Raw genomic sequence first — 24,442 nt, forward strand, 5'->3', positions numbered from 1 at the left:
TGAGCAGAAGTATTCATCTTTTTCAAATTTTTTATGTAATTTTGATTTGATTTTTGTACTTAAGTTTGATTTACCATTTTTCGTTTGTGGATTGTGCGTTCTGTGTCTTCTCCAAGAAAACTTTGCTCACCTAGAGACTGGTACTTCGCTACCTGAAGATTTGCACGTACCGCGTGCCGAGCCTCTGACCTGGCAGTCCTGCTTCCAGGGATTTATCTCGAGGGAAGAACTGGACAGGGAAGCAACGAGATGCTAAAGCAGGCGTGCTTACAAAGGCAGAGTGCGGGAAGAAGAAATAATCCACGTGCCCAGCTGCTTAAGTAAAAATAAATTCTAACGAGTAAGCGCTCGTTACAACGATGTAGCTGCATGTTTACCAACACGGAGTTGCTCACGAAATACTGTGACGTGAAAAAAAGCCTGTGGTTTGCCGCTGCTGTCGAGAGCGTCACGCGCCCGCAAAGCTGCGCGTGGCCGAAATCCCGGAAATGCGCGTGCCCAAGCGTCCGCGACAACGATGATCTCTGGGAATGCAGGCCGTTTGCTGTTGTTGTTTTTATATTCTTCATTACATTCCTTTTGTGTTTAAAATTTGTTTAAAAAGTCATTTTAAAAGAAGGATCGCTAGAAGGGGGAATGTGTGCACCCGGGGGCCCACCGGAGATGCCTGAAGCCGGCTGTTATTACAAGATTTACAGATGGAAGCGCAGCTCTACAACTTACTGATCTGGCCTTCTTTCCCGAAACTCTGAGAAGGAGATTCCTTCCAGGGCTGCCCAGGTGTCCTCAGGCTGCTTCCTGGAGTCCTTTCCTCGAGGGGATGGTGCCATGCAGTGGTGCAGGACGGGCAGGGCGAGCACCCAGAGGTCCACTGTTTTCTCCAGGCACTGTTGGCACAGGTTGACCAAGAACTCTCGCCAGCTGGGAAGGGAGCAGAGAGCCCACAGTGAGCCAGGATGGCCAGTATCTTGCCCCGGGGGTCTGACAGCTCCTCACACAGAGGAAGGAAGGAGCACTCAGGGGTGGCTGAAAAGAGGGACTAACCCCAGGAGAAATGTGGTTGCATGGGACACCGGGGTGCCTTCAGCACCCTGTGAAGCGTGGGGCCCTGGACAGGCCTTCCCTGGAGCCCCACAGCAAACGTCCATCCCCCTTGACAGCTGAGGTTCAGGGGGGCTATGTGATCTGTGAGCCCAGACCCTCTGGCAACAGTAAATCCAGATACAAAGCCACTTCGCCAGTCTAGGGGAAGCCTGCCAACAACATACGGCATACTGCCTACAGTCGCAAGATATTAATGCTTGCCGGTTCTTGGAAACACTCGAAACACTCACACAAACTTGGTACATTTGCTGCCAATGCTTCTCTCTTTAAAAATGTAGTGTTGCACTCGGTGTTTCAAGTTTGTAAAACCAAGAGGCAGATGTCCTAATAAGACTCAGTGCTCAGGGAAGGCTGCCTCCTACTGCCCTCTAGTTCCAATCACACAGCTGCAGAGAACAGCTCAGGAAGGCCCTGGAATCATCAGGGGCTGAGCAGACCCCTCCACCCGGGACAACGTAGGCCCTCTGGGCAGGCTGGCACCTCCACACTGCGCCCAGCCCAGTGCACTGAAATACGCAGCACCCGAGGCCCAGGGGGAGCGCCCCCCGCCCCCGCTTCCACGATGTGCCTGAGCTGGGCCCCTATAGTCAGTCTTCAAACCCTAATCCCTGCGAACATATGCACATGGCGTGATACAGGACAGTTTCAAGTTTTCGTGCTTGTGGGAGCTGCTCCTAGGCTCCCAGGGAAGCAAAACTTTGACATTTGTGAAGGTCAAAATGACCTCACAGTGCGGGCTCTATTCCTGCCCAGAGCACATACCATATGCCCGCTATATTACAAAAAATAAATAAATAAAAATAAAAAATAAAAAAAGAGCATTCCAAACAGAAAGATAAGAAAAAGGAAAAAACACATCCTGGTTCCCGTAAGATTAAAGTCTTGCACATACTAAACGCATAAGATAAAGTCTGTAACTTTCTGGAATGTCCTTCATCATGATCATGTGTGACTCCTTCTGTAAAAAGCACATAGCACCCTGCACCCCGTGTTCCCTCCCCGCAGCACGCGTGCTCCTCTTGGTGTGTCCCAGTTAGCTGCTTTACCTTGGGCCCAAATAAAATACTTTTCCTGCTTTGTTTTCTTTTTTATGTGGAGCGCCTGGCTGGTTCGGTCAGTGGAGCGTGCGACTTTGATCTTGGGGTCGTGAGTTGGAGGCCCATATTGGGTGTGCAGCCTACTTAAATTAAAAAGGGGCGCCTGGGTGGCACAGCGGTTAAGCGTCTGCCTTCGGCTCAGGGCGTGATCCCGGCGTTCTGGGATCGAGCCCCACGTCAGGCTCCTCCACTGGGAGCCTGCTTCTTCCTCTCCCACTCCCCCTGCTTGTGTTCCTCCTCTCCCTGGCTGTCTCTCTCTCTGTCAAATAAATAAATAAAATCTTTAAAAAAAATTTAAAAAGTTAATTTAAAGATTTTATTTTTAAGTGATCTCTACACCCAACGTGGGGCTCCGACTCACAACCCTGAGATCAAGAGTCGTCTACTCCACTGGCTGAGCCAGCCAGGCGCCCCGTTTCCTTTATTTATTTATTATTGTTCATTTTGGGTCATCAGGGGCCAGGCATGATACACCACGAAGCTTCTCAAAAGCAGACTATTTGGTAGAAGAGTGATAAAAGTGAAAACAAACATAAGCTCGGAAAAAGGCTGGAGAGGCAGACGCCGACGTGGCCGGTGAGTGACATCACGGGCAGCCGTCACCTCCAGCTCGTCTGCGTCCAACCTGTGACAAGTGCTCACTTTTAGAATCATATCATAAACAGCTGTAAAATCGTTTGACACACACACACGATACCTCTGACATGTTCCAAAGATGTGGCTTAGGTCACTGTCAAGGTCAGCTGGCGAACTGGCGTTCGAGCAAAGGAGGGTACAGAGCAACACCAGGTCATTCTCTGATAAGGGAATGTCAAATTTTTCCACTGCAAAAAGGATAATCAGGCCCATTCTCAATTTACTCCTCACTGGGCCGTGTTCAGGCGGAGGGTCCCCACTTCTTTCCAGAAATGGTGCGGCTTGCTTTTTCAAATACTCCCACAGGTTTCTCTTCACCTGATCCCAGGAGAGAAGACAGAACCATGGAGTTGAAGCCATCACGGGGGTGAGAGGGGCCCCTTCATTGCCCTCAGCTCCACGTCAGCTGGGCAGGGGACCAAGGCCCCCAAGGGGCGGAGAGAGCTCCATGGAGGGCCACCCCACTGCCCTGCTACACCCCCCACTTCCCAGGCCTGGTTGCCCTGGGCCTTTGCTGGGAGCTGCCACCAATAGTGCAGTCCAGAAACCCTGCCTGGTGGAGGGGCCCCCCATGCTTGCAAGAGTCCAGCTGCCGTCTCAGAAATGGCCCCAGGTCCCTCTCAACACTGCCAGGGCCATCCCACAATGTGCGGGGAGAGGTGATAAAGGAGGGTTCCACCCAATCCTTCCACTCTGCCAGAGGCCGGTGGGGGGGGTGAGGGAGGGTGAGGAGGTGGGATGGGGCGGGGGGGGGGGCAAAAGGAGGTGGGACCAGGGGTGGAAGAGGGGTGGAGCCAGGAGAGGAGGTGGGTTGGGGGGAAGAAGACAACGGGAGGACAGAGAATCCACAAGCAGCAGTGCCTGGACCACAGGGAGGGCGAGGCCGACCTGCCCCCATCTGCTCCCCGGGACATCCTGCGGCCGGGAGGAAGTGGGGTGGCGCTGACTGCCCAGGAGGTGAGGGGAGCAGCGGGGCACCCTGACACCCAGTACCTCCTTCTCGTCGTACTGCAGAGCGTGCCAGGGCTGTGCTTTGCCTTCGTAGATCATGGGCACTTTCACGACAGAATAGAACTGCTGCAACTGGGTAAAAAAGCTCGTCACGTTGATGGCGTTCCAGGTCTGCAAGATGCTGAAGATGCCGTCCAGCATGACGGCGGCCGCGACCTGCTTCCCCTTCACCAGGTCCTTCCGGATGCCGTCCGTGAGGGTACTCATCATCCTCCGGAGCATCCCCGGGGACCTCATGCGAACCACGTCATCGTACTGGTGCCAGTCTAAGAGCGAACACAGGGAGACACCACGCTGCAGGCCATCCGAAGGCACGGACCTACCTTGCACGGCCGACCGACGGACAGGAGGAGGCAGAGGAGGGGAACGAACCAGAACTCATGCGGGCCAGGGCCCCGCCGGCCCCGGGGAGGAGCCCAGCTGGGTTTAGGACACAGACCCTTGCCTCCCTACAGTGAGTAGAAGGGGTCCAAGGTCCCATGATTCAGCTGGCCTGAAACTACTGGAAACGTGTCTTTACTGAACCAGAGAGCTCAGCACACTCAGTACACAGCCTCACTAGAAAATGATCACACGAGGTTAAGAATTCTATCCCGAAACTGCACTCACTAGCAGCTGAACACCCCACTTTGCCGAGTTACTGGACACAAGAGCTGGTTTCCTCTGTGCTGGGAGCCGTGATGCCCACTCCATGCAGGACAGACAAGACAGAGCCCTTGATGCAGGGCAAGGGCCGAGGCCACCACTGTTCTTGGGACTGGGTACAAAGGTACTAGGACCAGTTAGAAAAACCAGCTGCAAAATAGTTAGAAGACCAAGAGGTCAGTAAGCTGGCCACAGGCACCATGAACACATCAGATCGGCTGTGAAGATCGGAACGTGCCAGTCTCCAGAAAAGCAGGTGCTCTGTGCAGCCCGCTGTCTGCACAGAGGTCCCCACTCACCCTACCCCTGCTCCATCCTGGCCTGGTGAGAACTTGAAATTACTGTTGGGAAATACTGCTTTTCCTTCTCTGTGTCCCGCCTCCAGAGGCCCATGTGAGCTGCTGGCCTGGCCTGGCCCTCGTCCTGGAGGGAGAGGGAGTGCCATCTGGGGCTCCTGGGCAGGGGACACCCTCGACCACGGGATGGGGGAGAAGGGGACATCAGAGGTCTCGGTCTCTCAGAATCTACCAGAAGAAAAGAAATGAAATGTTTAAGTTTCCAACCCACTAGAGAAAAGAAAAAGAGAAAGAAATTCTGCAAGTTAGAAAAAATACCCGAAAAAGGGCATGAAAACAAGGTGAATAGAAAAGACAGGTCAGGGGCGCCTGGGTGGCACAGCGGTTAAGCGTCTGCCTTCAGCTCAGGGCATGATCCCCGCATTATGGGATTGAGGCCCACATCAGGCTCTTCCGCTATGAGCCTGCTTCTTCCTCTCCCACTCCCCCTGCTTGTGTTCCCTCTCTCGCTGGCTGTCTCTATCTCTGTCACATAAATAAATAAAATCTTAAAAAAAAAAAAAAAGACAAGACAGGTCAAGATGGCAAAAGTCAGTCCTCCAGCAGCCATCGGATGAATGCCAGTGGGCTACGTGCAGCCACTGAAGACGGTCAGGCCGAATGAAAAACCACGAAATAAAATGAACCAATGAAAGCCCAGCGAAACAGACAGGTGGCTGGAGAGGCAAGCCCCAGATCAAAGGGCAGAGCAGAGATGAAGGCGGAGACGGAGGAGCAGTGCGGGCGGACAGCAGGCGCACCACCCGGTTTCAGGCAGAATGGCACCAGTAAGCAGCAGAGGGACCATGGAGGGACTGCAGAGGGACCGCGGGGGGACAGTGGAGGGACAGCGGAGGGCCACGGAGGGACCACAGAGGGACAGTGGAGGACCATGGAGGGACTGCAGAGGGACTGCGGAGGGCCACGGAGGGACCACGGAGGGACTGCAGAGGGACTGCAGAGGGACCACGGAGGGCCAGCAGAGGGACGGCGGAGGGACCATGGAGGGACAGTGGAGGGACTGCAGAGGGACAGTGGAGGAACAGCAGAGGGACAGTGGAGGGGGCGGAGGGACTGCAGAGGGACCACAGAGGGACAGCAGAGGGACAGCAGAGGGACAGGAGAGGGGCAGTGGAGGGCCGTGAAGGGACAGCGGGGGACAGCAGAGGGACAGCAGAGGGACTGCAGAGGGACCACAGAGGGACAGCGGAGGGACAGCGGAAGGACAGCAGGGGACAGTGGAGGGCTGCGGAGGGACTGTGGAGGGACTACAGATGGACAGCAGAGGGACAGCGGAGGGACAGGAGAGGGGCAGTGGAGGGCCGTGGAGGGACAGCGGGGGACAGCAGAGGGACAGCAGAGGGACCGCAGAGGGACCACAGAGGGACAGTGGAGGGACAGCGGAAGGACAGCAGAGGGACAGTGGAGGGCTGCGGAGGGACTGCAGAGGGACCACAGAGGGACAGCAGAGGGACAGCGGAGGGACAGCGGAAGGACAGCAAAGAGACAGAGGAGGGCCGCGGAGGGACTGCGGAGGGACCACAGAGGGACAGTACGCAGGCCCCTCACAGCCAGGCCACCAGCACGCACTTCCATGGTCTGGGTCTCTCAGGGCGCAGGGCTGCAGCTGGAACCCCCGCTCTGGCGGCCTGGCCACGGCGGCTCACGCCCTGAGCAGATGCTTAGAGAGAGGAGAGGGGGCAGCCGCCTGTCCCCCCACCTGCACCGGGAATAAGGAAACCTGCGTTTATTTAAGTTACGCAAGATGGGCCACTCCCACACGAGATGGAGCAGAGCACGAAACTTCTCTCATTCACGTTTCCAGCACCTTCCAGACACCCTCCCCAAATCGCCTGCAGTGATGATGTCAGCGGCTAGGGCACCCTGCACCTGGGTCAAGCGATGGCCTCCTGGCCCGCAGAAAGCCAACCTTCCCGTGAGCCCTGCCACGGGTCACCAGGCCTCAGCTCCGTCCCGCTCCAACACCCCGTCCCGCCCGTCTGGCTCGGGCACCAGCTGCCCCAGGTCCTGACAGTCACCCTGCGTCTGAAGGCCCATGGTGCTCATGGCCGAGCAACAGGGAGGAGCGCGGGCTACAGATGGACGGAGGCGTGCCTCTCCGGAGCTGATGCGCCAACCGGTCCAAAAAGGACTTTACTATCAAATAGGCTTCATCTACTAGACGGTCAAAGAGCCGCACGCCCCCAGCACGCTGCCTGGTCTTGCTCAGCACACGGAGACACCTGCTACAGACCGGGCAGAGAAGGTCCACGCAAGTTCCCACAGTAGAAGCCACGGTGATGGTGTACAGGTAGAACACACCACACACGCCACACTCCTCACAAAAACCATGTTCACACACGCCACACTCCACACACAAACCGGGTTCACACATGCCGGGTTCACATATGCCACACTCCACACACACACCGTGTTCACACACGCCACATGCCACACACACCATGTTCACACACGCCACATGCCACACACACACCGTGTTCACACATGCCGTGTTCACGTGTTCACACACGGCACACACACACCGTGTTCACACACACCACACGCCACACACACGCCGTGTTCACACACACCGTGTTCACACACACCACACGCCCACACACACACCGTGTTCACACACGCCGTGTTCACATACTGCACACACACACCGTGTTCACACACGCCATGTTCACACACGCCACACACACACCGTGTTCACACACGCCAGGTTCACACACGCCACACTCCACATACACACCGTGTTCACACACGCCACACTCCACACATACACCGTGTTCACACACGCCATGTTCACACACGCCACACTCCACACACTCACACACCATGTTCACACACTGCATACAACAAGTGGAAAATAGAGCAAAGAGGAAACAGAAAAGAAAAGACAGGGAAGGAACTAGACGTAAACAGGAGAAAGGAGAAGAGGGGACGTCGGCCAGGACGCCAAGCAGCTGGGGTGGGGGTGGGGGTGGGGGTCCGACTCGCAGTCCCTGGGGCAGGGGGTGGGTGCTTGCAGCTCCAGCCTCGTCCTCCTGCCCTGCACCCTCTTGCCAGTGCCCTGCCTCTGTCCCTCTGCCCAGCCCCCGACCCCCTGAACCCCAGTGGCTTCACCCTCTCCACCCATTAGTAGAAATCCTTCTCCTGGTTTCCCCTTGGAAGTGAATGGTTCCGTTACACTGATCAAAAATGGGCTTCTACACTCAGGTTTCTTCAACACAGAGCTGGCAGCGGGGGGCTGGGGACAGGGGCAGGGGTGGGGGCAATGCCGATGAAGAGGACCCACGGGGGCCCCTACTCTGTGGCGGGACGGCCGCTTCGGGCGGTCTGGTGCTTGCACTCGAGCTCGGCCCAGGGGCCCAGCCAGCGACTCACCTCCGGCGCCCAGAAGTGCAGCCTTCACCTGCAGACAGCGGTTGACGTGCTCGTTGCTCTGCTGAGGTTTGTAGATGTACTCATAGTCGACCTGGTTCTTGCCGCGCACGACGACGTACTTGTAGGGAATGGGTTTATCCAGGTGCTGCCGGGAAAGGACGGCACTGCCTTCCACGAGGAACCCGTTCTCGTGCAGGTCTCTGAATAAACAGGACACCAGCCGGTTATCCAAAAAAACTCCTGTTTTAAAAATGTTAGCTCTCCTCAAACACAGCCTGGAGTGCAGACCCAAAGCTATAAATCACTACTGACCAAGAGGCTGCTTCTAGAAGGAGACACAGTTTGCAGACAGAACCAACCTTAAATGGGCCATGGTGACACAGGACACAGAAGCGCATTGTAGGGAGTATTTGTTTGAAACAGTCGTTCTCCAAAGTGTAAGAATGTTACCAACTTGAAAAAAATGATTATTTCAATATATTTCAAAGACTGGATATTCTGTCCATTTCCCCGAGGGACTCCCCACGAGCCCTCAGTACTCACTTGGTGCAGTGCATCTCGCAGACATTGTAACTCCATTTGGGCTTCCCAAATTCCTCTCCACCCTTGACAAACACTTTGTGGAGGCCGGGGTCGAAGTTGAAATCCTTAGAGATGATCGCATGGAAGTACACCATGACTCTTTCCTGCAGACTCAGCGGGCTGGAGAACGCCACGGAAGGAAACACCAATCAGATCCAGATCTGCGCTCTGGATGTGCACACTCACGTACACACGCGTGCTCGACAGGGCCCCCGTTCCTCGACTGGGCACTAACACACACCCCGGCAGACTGCAAGAGCGTCCATGCTTCAGATGGACCCCATGCCACGTGGGTCCTCCTGGCCTCCCTCCATAGGGAGGAGGAAGGTGGGCTTCTACCCACAGGGTGGGGGGCCATCTCTGCCCAGCTCTGAAGGGCTGGGGGCACTGGCGGGAGGGGGCTGATGAGCACTCTGGGACGTGCCAGCCTCTCCCCTGAGCTCTGTAAGGCCCACGTGGCCTCAGGGACCCCAGGGGCTGTGTGCTGCAGCATGTCACCAAGCAAGGAACGGGGAAGCGTGGCCCTCCCCCACCTGCCTCCTCAGCAGTTCCCCCATTTCCCCAAAAGAGTCACCAAGAAGGGCCGCCTGGGAATCTCCATCCCCTGCCCCAGTATGGGGGGATGTGGACCCTGGGAGGCTGTGCCTGTGTCCCTGGGGCAGCTTGTGTCCTTGGTCCCACGTGCCAGGGCTCACACCTACCTCTCCTTCACTTCACACGCTCCGGCTCTGCGGTTCCGTTGCTCCTTCTCATTTTTCACCGCAGCCACATAACTCTTGTCCTTCCCTTCTGGCTTCTTCGGACCCTCTTGCTTGGCCTTCTCACTTCCACCTGCTTTGTCTGCAGTAACGGCCGTCTTCTCCTTGGTTTCAGCTTCCTGGGACAAGTAACCAAACCCTGACCTTTAGGACCAGCTTCCACATTTGCCCCCTCCAGTCAACACTTGTCACAGCAGCCAGAGTGGCTGTGCCCCTTCCCTGATCAGAACTTTCCATTGCCCTCTGACCCACCTGCTACAGCTTCCAAGAGCCCCTCTGCAGCCCTCTTCCCCTCACTCACTCCTGGGGGCGCTGGCTTCCTTACTGTTCCCTAAACAGGCCCACCACACTCTGCCCCAGGGCCTTTGCACCTGCCATCGTTGCCGGGGACGTGTCCCCAGAGAGCCACATGGCTTGCTCCTCACTCTTGCAGATCTCTGCTCCACCTGCACCTCCTTGGGGAGACCTTGCCTGGTGACGCTCTCTCAGCACCCACCTCTAGCACCCTCCACCCATACCCTGCTTTTCTCTGTGGCTCTCCCCATGCCTGACTTTGCTTTCTGTCTTTCCCCCTGTAGAATGTGAACCGTGATGGCAGGAGTCCGGTCTCCTTCATGGCTGTATCCCTAAACCCAAAAGAGAATCACTGAATGACTGAATGAAGGATAACTTTAGAAGGAACGGGGCCCGACAGAGCAGATGGTGGGACAGACAGCAGAAGACGGGGGCTTCCAAGAACAAGATGCCCTACCTGGCGGAGTTCTGGGGAAGCAGGAGTGCTTGCTGGCGGCTGTTTCGTTTTCTGAGTCTTGGCTTTCACTTCTCCAGCCCCTCCCACCGGCTCAGCCGGCTGGGCTGCAGCAGCAATTTCCTAGAGTAGACAAAGGCCCCAGACGTCAGGGCCCAGGCGACGGCCCGCTGGAGTAAGGGTCAGCTCTGCCACCAGCCCAGCGAGAGGGATCAGCAGCTCAGGGAGGGGCACCATCCCTGGAACAGGTCCCAGGGGTGCCCCTCCTAGGCAGGCAGGCGATGGCACAGCTGCTTGGCCGCAGCGAGCTGTCCGGGCAGAGCGGACCTGCTCATCACTCCCCTGACAACTCACCCCAGAGGGGGGGGCCCCAGCCTGCTGTCCGGCGGCCTGCGGTTCTTTCTGGGGCTCAGAGTCCCGCTTTGACTCAGGCGGCTCGAGCCCTTGAGCAGCATCTTCCTTCTCAGGACAGTCTTTGGCAGAGGCGGTTGGGCCAGCCCCCTCCTGGGGGGTGCCTCTGCCCTTGGAGGGCTCAGGGGTGTCACGGCCCTTCCCATTCAGGACAGCATCTCCCATGGTCTGGTCCTGCAGCGGGCTGCCTCCAGCCTCGGCGTGCCCCACGGGCTCTGCGCGGTCACCACCCTCCAGGGGTGTCAGGGCGGCGCCCAGGGGCTGGCTCGGCTGGCTGGTCGGACCACCCTGCAGAGCCTGGCTCTGGGGCGGGGCTGAATCCTGGAAGCCAGGGTTTGCTGGCGAGCTGACACTGTCGGGGACCGAGGAGGCCTCCAACAAGGAGTCCCGCTCCGTGGATGTAGAGACATTCTGATTCTTTCTCTTCCTTCTCCTCCTTTTGCTCTAAACAGAAGAAGAGACTTTCATTTTATTTCCTAGGGTCGTGACACTCTCCCAACATTTTCCTCCAATTTCCTTTCAATGTCTCAAGTACGTCGAGCTGAGCCTGACCAAACCCCCTTATTTCTGTCACATCTGCCATGTCTTTGTCTTGGAAAGCCTGAGGCAGAGACACTTCTCCTGGAGAGCGGGAGGACCCGTGCAGGGCCCGGAGAGAGCCCCTAGGAGCCCTGCGCCCCCACACGCCGCAGCTCTGCTCTGACTGGGCGTGGGGCCTGGGCACAGGCATCTCCGCTAGCTCCCCCAATGGCTCTAGCCTGCGGCCTGGTCGGGAGGCGCTGGTTCCGCAGAGGACCGCGTGCACGGACACGTGGCCTTTCTGCCCTTAGAAAACCTTCCACTCAGCCTTCTGTTGTTGGGAGGGACACTGCCTGACTCATGGCTCGTCAAATAAAGGCTCCTGTCCTCGTCTGGGGCCCTGGCTCTCAGTTCCCTTGCAGAGTCCCCCCAGCCCATGGGAACACCCCGGCTACACACGAGTCCCTTCACCTCACGCACGCCTGTCTGACCATGGGGTTATGGAGGGTCACTAGGGAGTGGGAGCAGCCACGAAGCCCCACGCGTGAGCGAATCCCCAGAGACGACCCCACCACTATCTGCCCGTGCTCTGCACTCCATCTTCCCTTCATGGGTGGGAATGTGTGCATGTTGGCTTTTGTTTTTGACCCCTTCCATGACAATGTCACACAGCTTTTGGACACTGTAGTGAAAATCACGGAACATACAATGAACTACTTCAAGTGCGCGATTTGGTGGCATTTGGCGCTCACTGTGCAAGCACCCCACTATGCAGCTCCGTATGTTTTCATCCCCCCCAAAGGAACCCCATGCCCTCTGAGTGGTGACTCCCCACCCCCCTCCCTGGGGGGCAGGGAGCTCCTGCAGTTGCCTGCAGCTGTTCCAGAAACAGCCTCTTTAGCACCTGTCCCCCTTAGACATCCCAAAGGTCAAGACACACTCGGTTCCTTGGGGACACGGTCTGCAGGGCTCCCTCCCTCCGTCTGAACACAGGCTGTGCCTTCAGACTCCCCATTCCGGGGAGGGGGGGCAGGGAGAAACCCCACAGACCAAGCTCGGCCACCAGGGCTAAGTCTCCTGCTACTGAGACTTTCCAAAGTTGCGACACAGCTTATCTGACCGTTCTGCTCTGTTTGGTCGGTGCTTCTCTGGACGGACAGGCCCCAGAGGCCCCTTCTCTGCTGTTTTTGCTGGTATCCCTTTACCATACTTGCGGTTTGTTTTATCTTTTTATATATTTAGTTCTCTGATCTGATTGCAAGAATTTCCCCACATCTTCAATTTTGAGAAAATAGCAGTCAAAGGCCACAGTACAATCTGCCCTAGGAATGACACGAACGGCCCTGCCGTTCACAAATACAGGGCAAACACGCGCGCACACGCATAATCCACACCACACACACCCAACACCACGCACATCACATATGCACACGCATGATCCACACCACACACACCCAACACCACGCACAACACACGCGCGCACACGCATGATCCACACCACACACACCCAATACCATGCACATCACACGCGTGCACACACACAATCCACACCACACACACCCAACACCACGCACATCACACACGCACACACGCATGATCCACACCACACAACCCAACACCACGCACATCACACGCGCGCACACACGCATGATCCACACCACACACACCCAACACCACGCACATCACATATGCACACGCATGATCCACACCACACACACCCAACACCACGCACAACACACGCGCGCACACGCATGATCCACACCACACACACCCAATACCATGCACATCACACGCGTGCACACACACAATCCACACCACACACACCCAACACCACGCACATCACACACGCACACACGCATGATCCACACCACACAACCCAACACCACGCACATCACACGCGCGCACACACGCATGATCCACACCACACACACCCAACACCACGCACATCACATATGCACACGCATGATCCACACCACACACACCCAACACCACGCACAACACACGCGCGCACACGCATGATGCACACCACACACACCCAATACCACGCACATCACACGCGCGCCCATGCATAATCCTGACCGCACACACTCAACACCACGCACATCACACGCGCACACACGCATAATCCACACCACACACACCCAACACCATGCACATCACATGCTAACGGACACCTCCCCACATACACACAGCCTCACACACACACACACAAACACTGCACACGAACACACGAAACACACACTTACACATCCCCCACCCTCACCCCACATCACACACCTGCCACGCCACACGCACCCCCCTCTCACATATATCCCACACTGTACAAACCCCTCCCACACGCTTACTGCTCCTCACAGACCCACCCCACCAGGGACTAGGCGTACTCACTCTGCAGCTGGCCAAGGACACGCTGGAAGGAGGCTCGTCCAGATCTTCCTGTGGCAGATGACTTGAGCCCGGGGACAAGAAAGGGCCGCCGTCCTCCCTCAGCTCCTGCCCACGCTCCATGTCTCCCTCAGGGTCCAACGCCACCTGGGGGCCGCCGTCCTCCTTCAGCTCCTGCCCACGCTCCATTTTTCCCTCTGTGGCTGGCATTGCCTCAGGATTGTTGTTCTCAGAATCTACAAAGGTATGTGCACGTGGGTCAAGTTTCAGGGAAAAGCAAGAGAAGCCATGGAGGAAAGTCCTTCCCGGACACTGGTCAGATCAGCCCTCTCCTCCATCATGCACTTCCCCTGGGTACAATTTCTGCTCGTGAGTGCGCACGAGGGACCCAGGACCCTGGCCCCAGCCCTAAGGAAGGGCCAAACCCCCGAAACAGCAGGTTCAGTCTGAGGGTCCAGCTCTCCCTGATTCAGCATCGGCAGAGTGCTCTGGCCCCGATGTCTCCCAAACAGAATGCCACCCCTTTCCCTGCCCAAAGCACTTCCTCTCTTCTCAGGGACAGGCGCCCCATCCCTAGCCCCTCTCCCTGGGGCTCCTGGCCGTACCCAGAGTTTCCCAGCGCCTCCCTGGTCCCTGCCCTCATTCATCCTTGTACCCTGGCTGGCTTGCTCTCAGAGCCACACCTGTTTAGAGCAATCATCCACATGGCTCCCAGCACCTGATGCAGGGGCCCCTCCCAAACTGAGTACTTTAGGGACCCCATTTTCAAACCTGGGTCTCCATGCCATCCCCCCCTCACACTCCAGACAGCTTTCTGCTTGGAGCCCTCCTTTGCCCTGGACTCCAAAGCCCCAGGCCCACTGGGCCCCCCTCCTGAAGCCCCTTCCTCTTCACTCTCCTAGGCCCGTCTTATCCCTGACCTTCCCTCTGTAAATTCTGGTGCTTCGTTCCCTTTGGAGTCTCTGGCACCTGGAACATACGAGGCCCTCAGAAGCCATCCCTCGGATGACTGTGACAAGACTCAGAATCAATAACAGATACAATAAATGTCTAAATACACATACTCAGGACTTTGAGTTGCCCCAAGATGGGCCACTCTGGCATGCAGATTATGTTGAGCTGAAAAGACTCAGGAAGAAACTCTGACCTTCCCCCTAACTGCCTACGAGAATTTAGATGGAGGACTTGGGAGCCACCACACATAACCACATTCTGCTATGGACTAGGGATGGCGGACAGGGAGGAACCTGGCAAGGCCTGCTGGACCAGGGTCCTCTCTTTGTCCCGTGGTTTCTGGATGGCCCAGCAAACATCTGTTTACCTCTGACTCCTTTCCATCTTCCTGAGACCTGTTTTCTTCCCTTTGACGTCCCAGACCCCTACCCCCTTCTCCTGAGTCCAGGGTGACATATACACCTCCCTACACTTGTCTTTGCAATCTTTCATTGTGTGGAAATTAAATTTGATTTTCTCCTGTCAATCTGTCTCATGTCTATTTAATTCTTAGACCAGCCAGAAGCATTTGGAAGGGTAGAGAAAAATTCTTCCTCCCCAACAACCTGATGGCCAGAGTCAAAGCAGCAAGGATATCATCACACACAACAGCCCAGACCACTCTCCTTTGATGATAAACTGTGAGCCTTTTGGCAGGTCTGTATCCCACCTGCCACTACGTGGGGCGGGCCCTGATTAGCCTGATCCAATGAGAACCCGGCATTTCCTCTGGCCCCGGTGATTGGCAGGAAGTGCCTCCAGGGCTGGTTACTGGGGTTTCAGACACATTGATTTCCTCCCCGGTCAAACAGATCCCAGGCACTGGAACTGGTGAGCCAGTTTGCCCCCATGAACACAGCCCACCTGAGGACAAAGCAGGGGATCAGACAAAGATGCAGAGACAGAGGAACTCGGGACAGATAGGGAGCCCCGCGGAAACCCAAACCCCTGGATCTGGAGCGGAGTGTGTGTGGCCAGTGCGTTCTCCCAGCTGATGAAGCAGGGAGCTGGGCTTCTGGTCCTCTCCAATATAAACAGCCCCAATGGCTATGAAAATCAGCAAGAATTTTTCTAAAAAATGAGCTTCCCAAAAGGAAAACAAGAGGCAGTTCAAAGAAAAAGAAATACAAGTGACCTCTCAACCCTCAAAAACATCTTTGGCTCCCTACGAGTCAAGGAAGTGGGAAAGAAATCTGGGAGATTCTACATCTACCAATCCACTTAGCATTGATTAGCAAGATCAATAGTGGCCAGTGCTACGAGAGACGCAGGTGGACAAGACCTCGAAGCCCCTAGGCCAGAGGGGCCAGAAGCCTTGTGCATTGTAAACACACCAGGCTGTCCTCCAGATAGACTGGTTCCGGGGGCAAGAGCCGCCCTGTCACATGCCTTACGGCAAAACGGTGGAACAAGGCAAGTGCCCAGTGATGTGGGAAACAAAGGCAGAAGAAAAATTATTAAATTTCCTTACTACTTACAGCCCATTGACAAGTCCTTGAAACAGGCAGAGTGACATTCCTCTAGGAGCTCAGCTGCCTCGACGTCAACACTTGGCTAAGGGCAAAAGGCAATCTTAGCCCAACCTCCAAGATCCTGTAAGTCTACTTTAATATATAAAAATTCCTTTGGAGGTGCCTGAGTGGCTCAGTTGGTTAAGCATCTAACTCTTGATTTTGGCTCAGGTCATGAAATCAGGGTTGTGAGATCAAGCCCCACGTTGGGCTCCATGTCAACTGTGGAGCCTGCTTACGATTCTCTCTCTCCCTTTCCCTCTGCCCCTCCCCTCTCTCCCTCTCTAAAATATATACATACATACATATATGAAATCTTTAACAATTTATAAAAATAAATAAAAATTCCTTTGGAAACGCCCTTTATCTCTACCCCCAAGATACACATTGACAATCGTCCCCCAAGCATATGACCCACTGATATACATCTGAAGGGTCTCACGACTCAGATTTTATTAGACAGTAATAAATGACCTTTTCCCAACAATAGCTGGCCCCCTCAAGGTCCTGGGAACCTTGCTTCCAAAATTCCTTAGAGACTTACACTATCCCTAACCCCCTCCCAACTTGGAAGTATATAATGGGCCACTCCTCATGACCCTGGTGCAGCTCTTTCTGCCTATGGGTCCTGTCCCCGCACTTCAATAAAACCACCTTTTTGTACCAAAGACATCTCAAGAATTTTTTCTTGGCTGTCGGCTCCGGACCCTACCCCACCAAACCTCACCTGTATTCCAAAACTACATCAGCATAGCCCCACCAGCTTACAGAAACACATGTGTGTACACACGTTTCCATGCAGAGGAAACATCCAGAAGGGGACACACCAAATACTTAATGGTGTTGTGTTAACTGGGGATGTGAGGGGCCAGGGCTGGGGGAAGGTCGGGGGCTTCGTGGGTTTTATGCCCTCCTATAATGCGAGGGTCTTCATGATGTGAGGAACGAAGGCAAATAAATGTACAAAAAATTAAATTCTCTTATAACCTGCAGCCTGTTGATAAATACTTGAGACAGGCAGAGTATAACATTCTTTCAGGAATTCCCAATCTTCATGTTAATGCCTTGCTAGACAAAAGACAACCTTAACTTGACAATAGCCAGCCCTCCAAGATCCTGTGAGTCTTTAAGATAGGAAAATCCTATTGGAAACTTTGCACTGTCTTTACCTCCCCAACTTTAAAGTATACAATCAATAGCTTCTCACAATCCAGGGGCAGCTCTGTCTGCCCACAGGTCCTGTCCCTGTGTTCTAATAAAACCACCCTTTTTGCACCAAAAACATTTCAAGAATTCTTTCTTGACCGTTCACTCCTGAGCCCCACTTCAAATCACATCGATTCACACCAGCATGTGTTACTTCTATGATCATCAAAATCAAAAGGAAAGTAGCTGGATGCAGGAAGAGCAAACCTTCCTTGGCACCTGATAGGCACTCGACATGTTAACCCATTGAGTACTCACAGCTACCCAATGGGGGAGGTGCTTTTCCTAGCACCTCACTGTTTGGCAGACACAAATATGGAAGAACAATGGGGTAGCAGGGTTTGAACCCAGGCATTGGTCTGCCTCCCAGAAGCCGCGACAGGCCCTGGGGACAGCTGCTGGGGCTGTGGTCCTTGCCCATAGGACACTTAGGCTGAATCAGAGCAGATTACTGCCCCCCACCCCCGAAGCAGCATGCATGGGAGGCGAGATCTCCCCTGCACCCTAAACAGGCATGCCTGCAGGTAAACAGACCTAGGGGTATCCAGAGAGCCAAGTGGGGCTGAGCTCCTTCAGATCCGGAAATCAGGTCACTGGCTGATTAGCACAAGAATGAAGCAAGAAGGCAGAGACCTCACCGTCTACCCCAATCATTGCTACAACAAGACCTCACACGAAATCAGCTCAAGCTAAATCAGTCAGCCTCGCTGACTCCGACACCCAGGCTTCCAATGAGAGCCCCAGAAGCAGGACTGGGTCTGCAGCGCATGTGACCCTGGGACGGCCACCGGCTAACCCGAGGCCCCCAGCCATCCCGGCCATCCCCCGGCTGGAAAACGGGCTGCAGCCTTCCCTGTCCTGAAGGCTAAAGCAAGTAGGCGCGCTCCCCACTCTCACAGGAGGCCCCTAGGGGAGTCACCCTCCAGAGACAGAAGGGGATGGCGGGTGCCAGAGTCCGTGGGAGGCGACAGTGTCTACTGGGGACAGACTTCCAGTCTGGGAAGACGAGAATGCTCTGGAGGGGGGCGGTGGGGACGGCTGCACGACAGTGAGAAGGGACTTCATGCCCCTGAACAGTTTCACACTGTTATAACGGTACATTTCCTGTTATAAATGTTTTATCACAATTAAAATAATAAAACCCAGTGCACTGAACAACACAGCCCTCCGGGTCTGCCTGGCGCCCACCACCACCTGAGTGGGCACAGTGAGCACAAGCCCACAGCCGGTGCAGGCGGCCATGGAGACGAGGTGCCCACACCAGCCCCAAGGCACCAACAGGCAGGACGCCCCCATCCCTGACTAGTGACCCTCCGCTGCCATCACAACCCCCCCCCAGGGCCATCGCCACCTGTCCTGTCCTGCCTCTGAGCTCCCCCAGCGGCCCCAGCCCTGCCCTGGGCGCCTATAGGGTCTCAGGCTCTCACCTTTTTCCCATTATAAAAACATCAAGGAAACTGGGAAATAGCAAAAAAATAAAAAGCAAATACGTTGGCCAGAACTTCACCTCCTGATAATAAGCTTCTAGCACTCAAGGCAGAGTCCCACTGGGTCCCCTGACCCTCTCCCCTGGCCCTGCCCTCCACCATCGGATTGGCCCAACATGAGCTGGGCAAAGTTGGCCACCCTCTGTCCAGGATGGGCTGGGACTCTCCACATACCTCCCTTCCATGCCCTTTATCCATGGGGCCCCCCACGCCCCCCAAGACCCAGGCATCCAGTGACAGGGGAACAAAGGCAAGCAGAAATGGTAGATGAAATTCAAAGTCCTTGTGACTTGCAGCTTATTGACAAATGCTTGAGGCAGGCAGAGGTGAAGTTCCTCCCGGAACTCCTGAGGGTGTCATGTTCACGTCTCGCCAGAGCCAAAATCAACCTTAGCTCTTGGCAGTGGCCAGGTCTCCTGGATCCTATGAGTCCTCTTTAACGTAAGAAAATCCTTTGGGAAATTTCCTTTGTCTCTACTCGTCCCAACTTTAAAGTATATAATCAATTGCTCCTCACGACCCCAATGCAGCTCTTTCTGCCCATGGGTCCTGTCCCCGTGCTTCAACAAAACCATCTTTTTTGCACCAAAAACGTCTTAAGAATTCTTTCTTGACCCTTTGCTCCTGAGCCCCACTTCAAATCACACCATCCAGCACCTCCGAACAGTGGCACCAGCCTCTCTGGACCCCCAGATCCCGGCCCTGCCGGCCGCCCCAGAGCCCCTGGTCTGCGATGCCCCCGAGCCCGGGGCCCCCAGCCCGGCCGCCCTGGGAGGGGCTGACAGGAAGAAGATGCTGCCCAGCAGCTCCAGTCAAGCCTGGCAGCTTGGTTTCAGTTTCTGTTCCTGTAAACAGAGGCAGAGCTAGGGCGTGAGGGAGGGAGGAGGCGGGAGAGGCAAAGAAGCAGGAAGCACGGGGTGGGGTGGGGCGCTGGGGGAGATGGCCTCGTTCCTGAGACCCCTGGCCCCTGGGGATCCCGCCAGAGGGACCAGGGCTGGCCCTGCTCCCACCAGCAGCAGGGGAGCGCCCCCACGTGAGAAGCCAGCACCCCCCAGCCGCTCTCTACGCCTTTGCCAACATCTCAGGGGTGGGGGTGGGGGCTTTGAATCTGACCCGCCCTCCCTACCCACTGGGATGGGCCGGGCCCTGGACTGTGATCAGTGATCAGTGATCACCCGGCTGCTGTGAGCATGGGAAGACTTCCTGGCATCCTGTAAAAATGCCACACGCCCAGGCTCCCACACAGAGAGTGGGAGCCTGGGCTCCCTTTCCCGGTTCTGCTGGCAAACACCTGGGCTGCCCTTAGCAGTGCTCTGAGACCCCCTCACACAAAACCAGAGGAGGGCAGAGGTATCGCACTCCCCTGGAGACCCCTGGGAGGAGCGAGCGTTTTCTTGAAGAGGTGGGTCTCCAGGAGGCACCAGGCACTGGATCCAGACTCCAGAGAAGTCCCTCAGGGTCCTCTGCCTGTCAGTCCGGGGTCCCCCTGCTTTACCTGGTCATAGTAATTCATTTCCGCCCTAGAGGCCCACACTCAACCCCTGCCTCACCCCTGACCCCTGAGCCCTGACCCCCACTACAGGTCAGGGCTAGCAGGGGCTGGGGCTGCTTATCTAGCCAGCCCAGATGGTGGCATTTCAGAGCAGATACAGGAGGCCGCCAGCACCCCACCTTCCCTCCCTTCCCTTGGAGGCTGCAAGACCACGGCTTCCTCCCAGGGCATGAGCTCTCCAGAGCTGCGGCCTGGCTCAAATCCTGTCTCTGCCAATTGCTAGCCGTGGGACTGTAGACAGGTTCCTTAACCTCCCTGTGCCTCACTCTCGGCATCCGTAAAATGGGAATATATGATAGCTCCTCCCTCAATACCTCGTACAGCACCAGGCTCGTTGCAATGAAACCAGCCAGTCTGATTTGGGTTTTTTTACTCTCTGGGGTCCCAAAGACCCCCTCACAACATCGCTCACTTAGGCAGATGTTCTAGTGACCAGGGGTGTGGCGCCCTAGCAGGTGGAAAATTCCAGCTGGACACCAGGAGCTCAGCTATGCTCAGGTTCCATATCCAGACAGCAAGGAATCAATGAGGACAGCGGACACCGAGCCAGTTCAAGCACGACTGTGTGAGTCAAGTCCCCCGTGTTCCAAAGGAAAAGACAGACTCCCCAGCTCTGACTCTAGCCAGAGTTCCTCCCTAAAGGGGAAGCAGCAAAAGAAAATCAAACAAAAATTGACAACAAAAGCAGTCGCCTCTTCGTACCTCTTACAGTCCAATGAAAGCATCTGTGATGTGAGCACTTTGTAGACATGCAGCAGAAACAAGAACGAGCAATGAGCCCGTGGCTCCCCCTCACCCCTAACACACAGTGCACCGTCGCATATTACCCAGAGGTCGGCGAGCAAGGAGGGCTGGTACTGACAGCATTTACTGACTCCCGTGCAAACACACACACACAACCCATATTTAGAAAACACACATGATCTTCTAGAGGACTTCCTTTGATTGGTCCAGAAATTATTAATCAGGCACCTACTGTGTGCCAGGTGCTGTACCAGTGACTCAGAGTAAAGCAGCTAACAAGAGAGCAAAAGTCTCGTCTGAAGCCACCCGCTGCCGTGGGCCAAATGCTAGAGGGGCAAAGAGCCTGGTGAAGTGCAAGTGGGAGTGTGGGGCTGGGACAGGTGTAGTTTTCAATGGGGTAGTCAGAGTGGGCCTCCGGGTGGGAGGGCCGAGGAGGTGAGGGGGTCATGGTGCTGCCCTCAGAGGAAAGGTATATTCCAAGCTGAAGGAACAGGCAATGCAAAGGTCCTGTGGTCCAAGAACACATAGGAAAGGAAGGAAGGCAGGCACCTGAGGTCCTGGACACCAAGCAAGTTAAGGACCGACCTGAGCTGGCAGGTGAGGGCCACCTGACATGGTTCCCCTTTCAGGCACCGACCTGCCACCCCTCACCAGGAAGGGTCCTGTCCAGGCTGTGGGGAACATGCACCCCATCACAGCACCTGGGACACCACTTCCACACAGCATCCTCTGAAATCCACTAAGATCCCTCAGCTCAGCCCGATACTTCCCGGTCCCAAGAAGGAGGAGAACCCTCAAGTTCTCTCCAGGAAATGAGATTGAAAGTTTTTAAAAAGCTTTCAGCAAAGGACCAGATGAAACTGTTCTTCTAACAAAAGTACTTCTAGTAAGAATTCCTCAGCCACAGAAGACCTCATACCACCCACCTGAGCTGCCCGCTGGCCAGAGTTTCCATTTCAGCGAAGGGCAGCGGGACCAGGCTGCTGCCTGCCCCATCACCCCCATTCAGCCCTTACCTGGTATGGGGGCTGCAGGAAGCAGCCTCTGCCCACACTGGCTGCAGAACTTGGGGGCTTCATCTTTGGAGACGTGCCCACACGAAGGACACTCCATTCTTCCAGAGATGGGTCTTCTCCTGCAGGCACGCTCCTGCAGGTCTGGAAGAAAAAGGAAGGGTCCCCAGGCAGCTGACTATATACTGAGCCACCTGTCATGTGACCACAGCCCTGCTTCAGTTTCATTTTCTGGGAAAGTGAAATTACAGCGCCTAGAAGGTCCTCCAGCTCAATCGAAACCTAGTGCTAGCACATCCCCGCCTGCAGCACTCAGAGCCCTGACCCCCCCCCCCCAAGTAGCCCCCCCACCCCCCCTCCTCCCCTCCTGACCCGGGCATCTCCCTCCCCCTCCCCTTCCCCCACCAGGGGCTCCAGCACCCTATTCCCTTTCTGCTCCCCAGCTAGGCTCGCCCCTCCTGGGCTCTCCATCACTAAGTGAGTCTAAAACTGTCCCCTCTGGCTGAGATCGGGGGCTGGGACAACTGGGAACTAGGTGTTGGAGGAGGGGGGATTGTTCCAGGCAGAGACACAGCACATGCAAAACGCTGAGATAAGACACAGTGTAAGAGTGCTGACCATGCACTGGACGAGGGTCAGAGACAGAAGCACCTGCTCACAGGTGACGGTCGGTGGGGGGGAGGGGATTAGGTGAGGCAGACAGCTCTGCAGAAATGCCAGAGACAACCCGAGCGGCCAGCCTATACGGGCAGCCCAGGGCTAACCGGGCTAGCAGTCAGGAGTCCTAACAACAGGCACTGCCCTGCCTGCTTCTAGCCCGCTGCCCGCCCCTGCCTCCCCCAGACTTGGCTCGCTGTCCACTAGATAGTGAGCTCTTGGGGGCAGGGCAGAGCTAGACTGGTGTGTGCCAGGTTCCCAGGCTCAGCCCAACACTGCTAAGCCCTGGCCCCCACCTCGCCCCTCACCCCCACATGGCCAGGGAAGCAGCCCCCATCCTGGTCTGGGCTCTCGCTCCACAACGTCGGGACTCCCCACAGCCCAGGCCTCTACCCCTAAGCCGTCCTCCCCTGCAAAGCTCTGCTTCCCCACACACCAGAAAAGTCACAACAGGGCTCAGAAATCGTCCCTGAAGTGTCCTATTGTTTCTCGCCCCCAGCAGGGGCCTAAGGGCATAAATGAGAACCCAGGCACCAAGCAGTACTCTATCCCGTCAGCCTCCGGACTTTTCCCAACTTCAGAACTGGGCCAAACCACCGCCAAACCAAGGCTGCCAGCCAGGGTGGGGGTGAGGGGGCGGGAGCGGGGACAGGTCGGAGGCGGCTGGCCGCCCCCATCTCTGCACTCGCTCCTTCTCTGGCGTCCCCGCGGCCACCTCGTGGCCCTTAAGGCTGTCACTGCAGAGGTGCCCACCCTGGCCTGGAGACCGTGGCCGCCTGCAGCCCTGGAAAGTGGGAGCGCACTGCGCTCGGGGCGGCGCGGCTCTGGGGCTGAGATGCTGCTCTCCAGAAAGTTACTGTGGACACAGACAGGACCATCCCGGGCAACAGCTCTGCTCCGGTGTGGCGGCTCGAGAGAGCGAAGGATTTCCCCCCCCCCACCCCGGGGGCTGCTCCGCGCATGCCCGCGCACACCGGCTGCCCGGCCCGGGGTGGGGTCCGCCCGGGGGCGGCGGGACCGGACCGGACCGGAGCCCGAGGCGAAACCGAAACCGGGCGCCGCAGGAAGAGGCAGGCGGCCGGGGAGGGGCGGCAGCACGCAGGCGCCACGACCCAGACCCACCGACCCCGCCGCCCGCCCCGCGCCCTCGCACTCTGCCGGCCGAGACCTCGCGCCCCCGCGTCCCCCGCGTCCCCCGCGCTCCCCCCGCGCTCGCTCGCACCTGCAGGGCCCTAGCGCGCAAGCGTCCGCCGCCCGGTTTCGTTTCTCTGCTCCGGGTCCGCCCCTGACGGCATGGGGGAGTTCGGGCGGGTGCGGCCAGAATGCCCCCCCCATGGCGCCCCCCAGTGGAGCCAGCGGCAGACCAAGGGGGAGGCGCCGCCTGCCGCCTGCCGCTGACCACGGGGCGGGGTGCAGGGAGCCCGGATTCTGGAGCAGCAGGGGTCCGCACCCGGGTCTCCCCCAGCAGCCCCCGCGCCCTGGCGCCCAGCACCCTGGACAGTGCCCACCTCCCCAGAGAGCCAGCCTCCGGCCAGGGAGGGGCACAGAGGACGCGAGGCGGGTCACTCTCGTGCAAAGTGGAGGTCACCAGCCCAGTCGCATTGGGGCCTTATGCAGATTAAGTGACCACGGCGGCCGGCCGATGGTCATGGAGGGTT

General features: G+C 56.6%; 1 protein-coding gene across 2 annotated transcripts in view; it reads right to left on the reverse strand.

Annotated features, from left to right (window-relative positions):
- The window catches only part of RNF213 (ring finger protein 213), a 98,403-nt gene extending 74,180 nt beyond the window's left edge, over positions 1 to 24,223 (reverse strand). The window contains exons 1-11 of one of the 2 annotated variants that reach the window (XM_026483953.4): positions 24,007 to 24,223; positions 22,131 to 22,271; positions 13,625 to 13,857; positions 10,661 to 11,161; positions 10,310 to 10,429; positions 9,502 to 9,677; positions 8,762 to 8,920; positions 8,219 to 8,418; positions 3,831 to 4,114; positions 2,899 to 3,155; positions 724 to 921 (exon numbers count right to left, since the gene is read on the reverse strand). In XM_026483953.4, coding sequence (XP_026339738.2) covers positions 724 to 921; positions 2,899 to 3,155; positions 3,831 to 4,114; positions 8,219 to 8,418; positions 8,762 to 8,920; positions 9,502 to 9,677; positions 10,310 to 10,429; positions 10,661 to 11,161; positions 13,625 to 13,857; positions 22,131 to 22,227 — 2,225 coding nt within the window. In that variant the 5' untranslated portion in view covers positions 22,228 to 22,271; positions 24,007 to 24,223. Of the gene's footprint in view, positions 1 to 723; positions 922 to 2,898; positions 3,156 to 3,830; positions 4,115 to 8,218; positions 8,419 to 8,761; positions 8,921 to 9,501; positions 9,678 to 10,309; positions 10,430 to 10,660; positions 11,162 to 13,624; positions 13,858 to 22,130; positions 22,272 to 23,537; positions 23,753 to 24,006 lie in introns of those variants that run through there. The other variant, XM_044378781.3, reaches the window with a different exon arrangement.
- Between the last annotated feature and the right edge of the window lie 219 nt (positions 24,224 to 24,442).

The sequence above is a fragment of the Ursus arctos genome, unplaced genomic scaffold (assembly GCF_023065955.2).
Source record: "Ursus arctos isolate Adak ecotype North America unplaced genomic scaffold, UrsArc2.0 scaffold_24, whole genome shotgun sequence".
NCBI lineage: Eukaryota > Metazoa > Chordata > Mammalia > Carnivora > Ursidae > Ursus > Ursus arctos.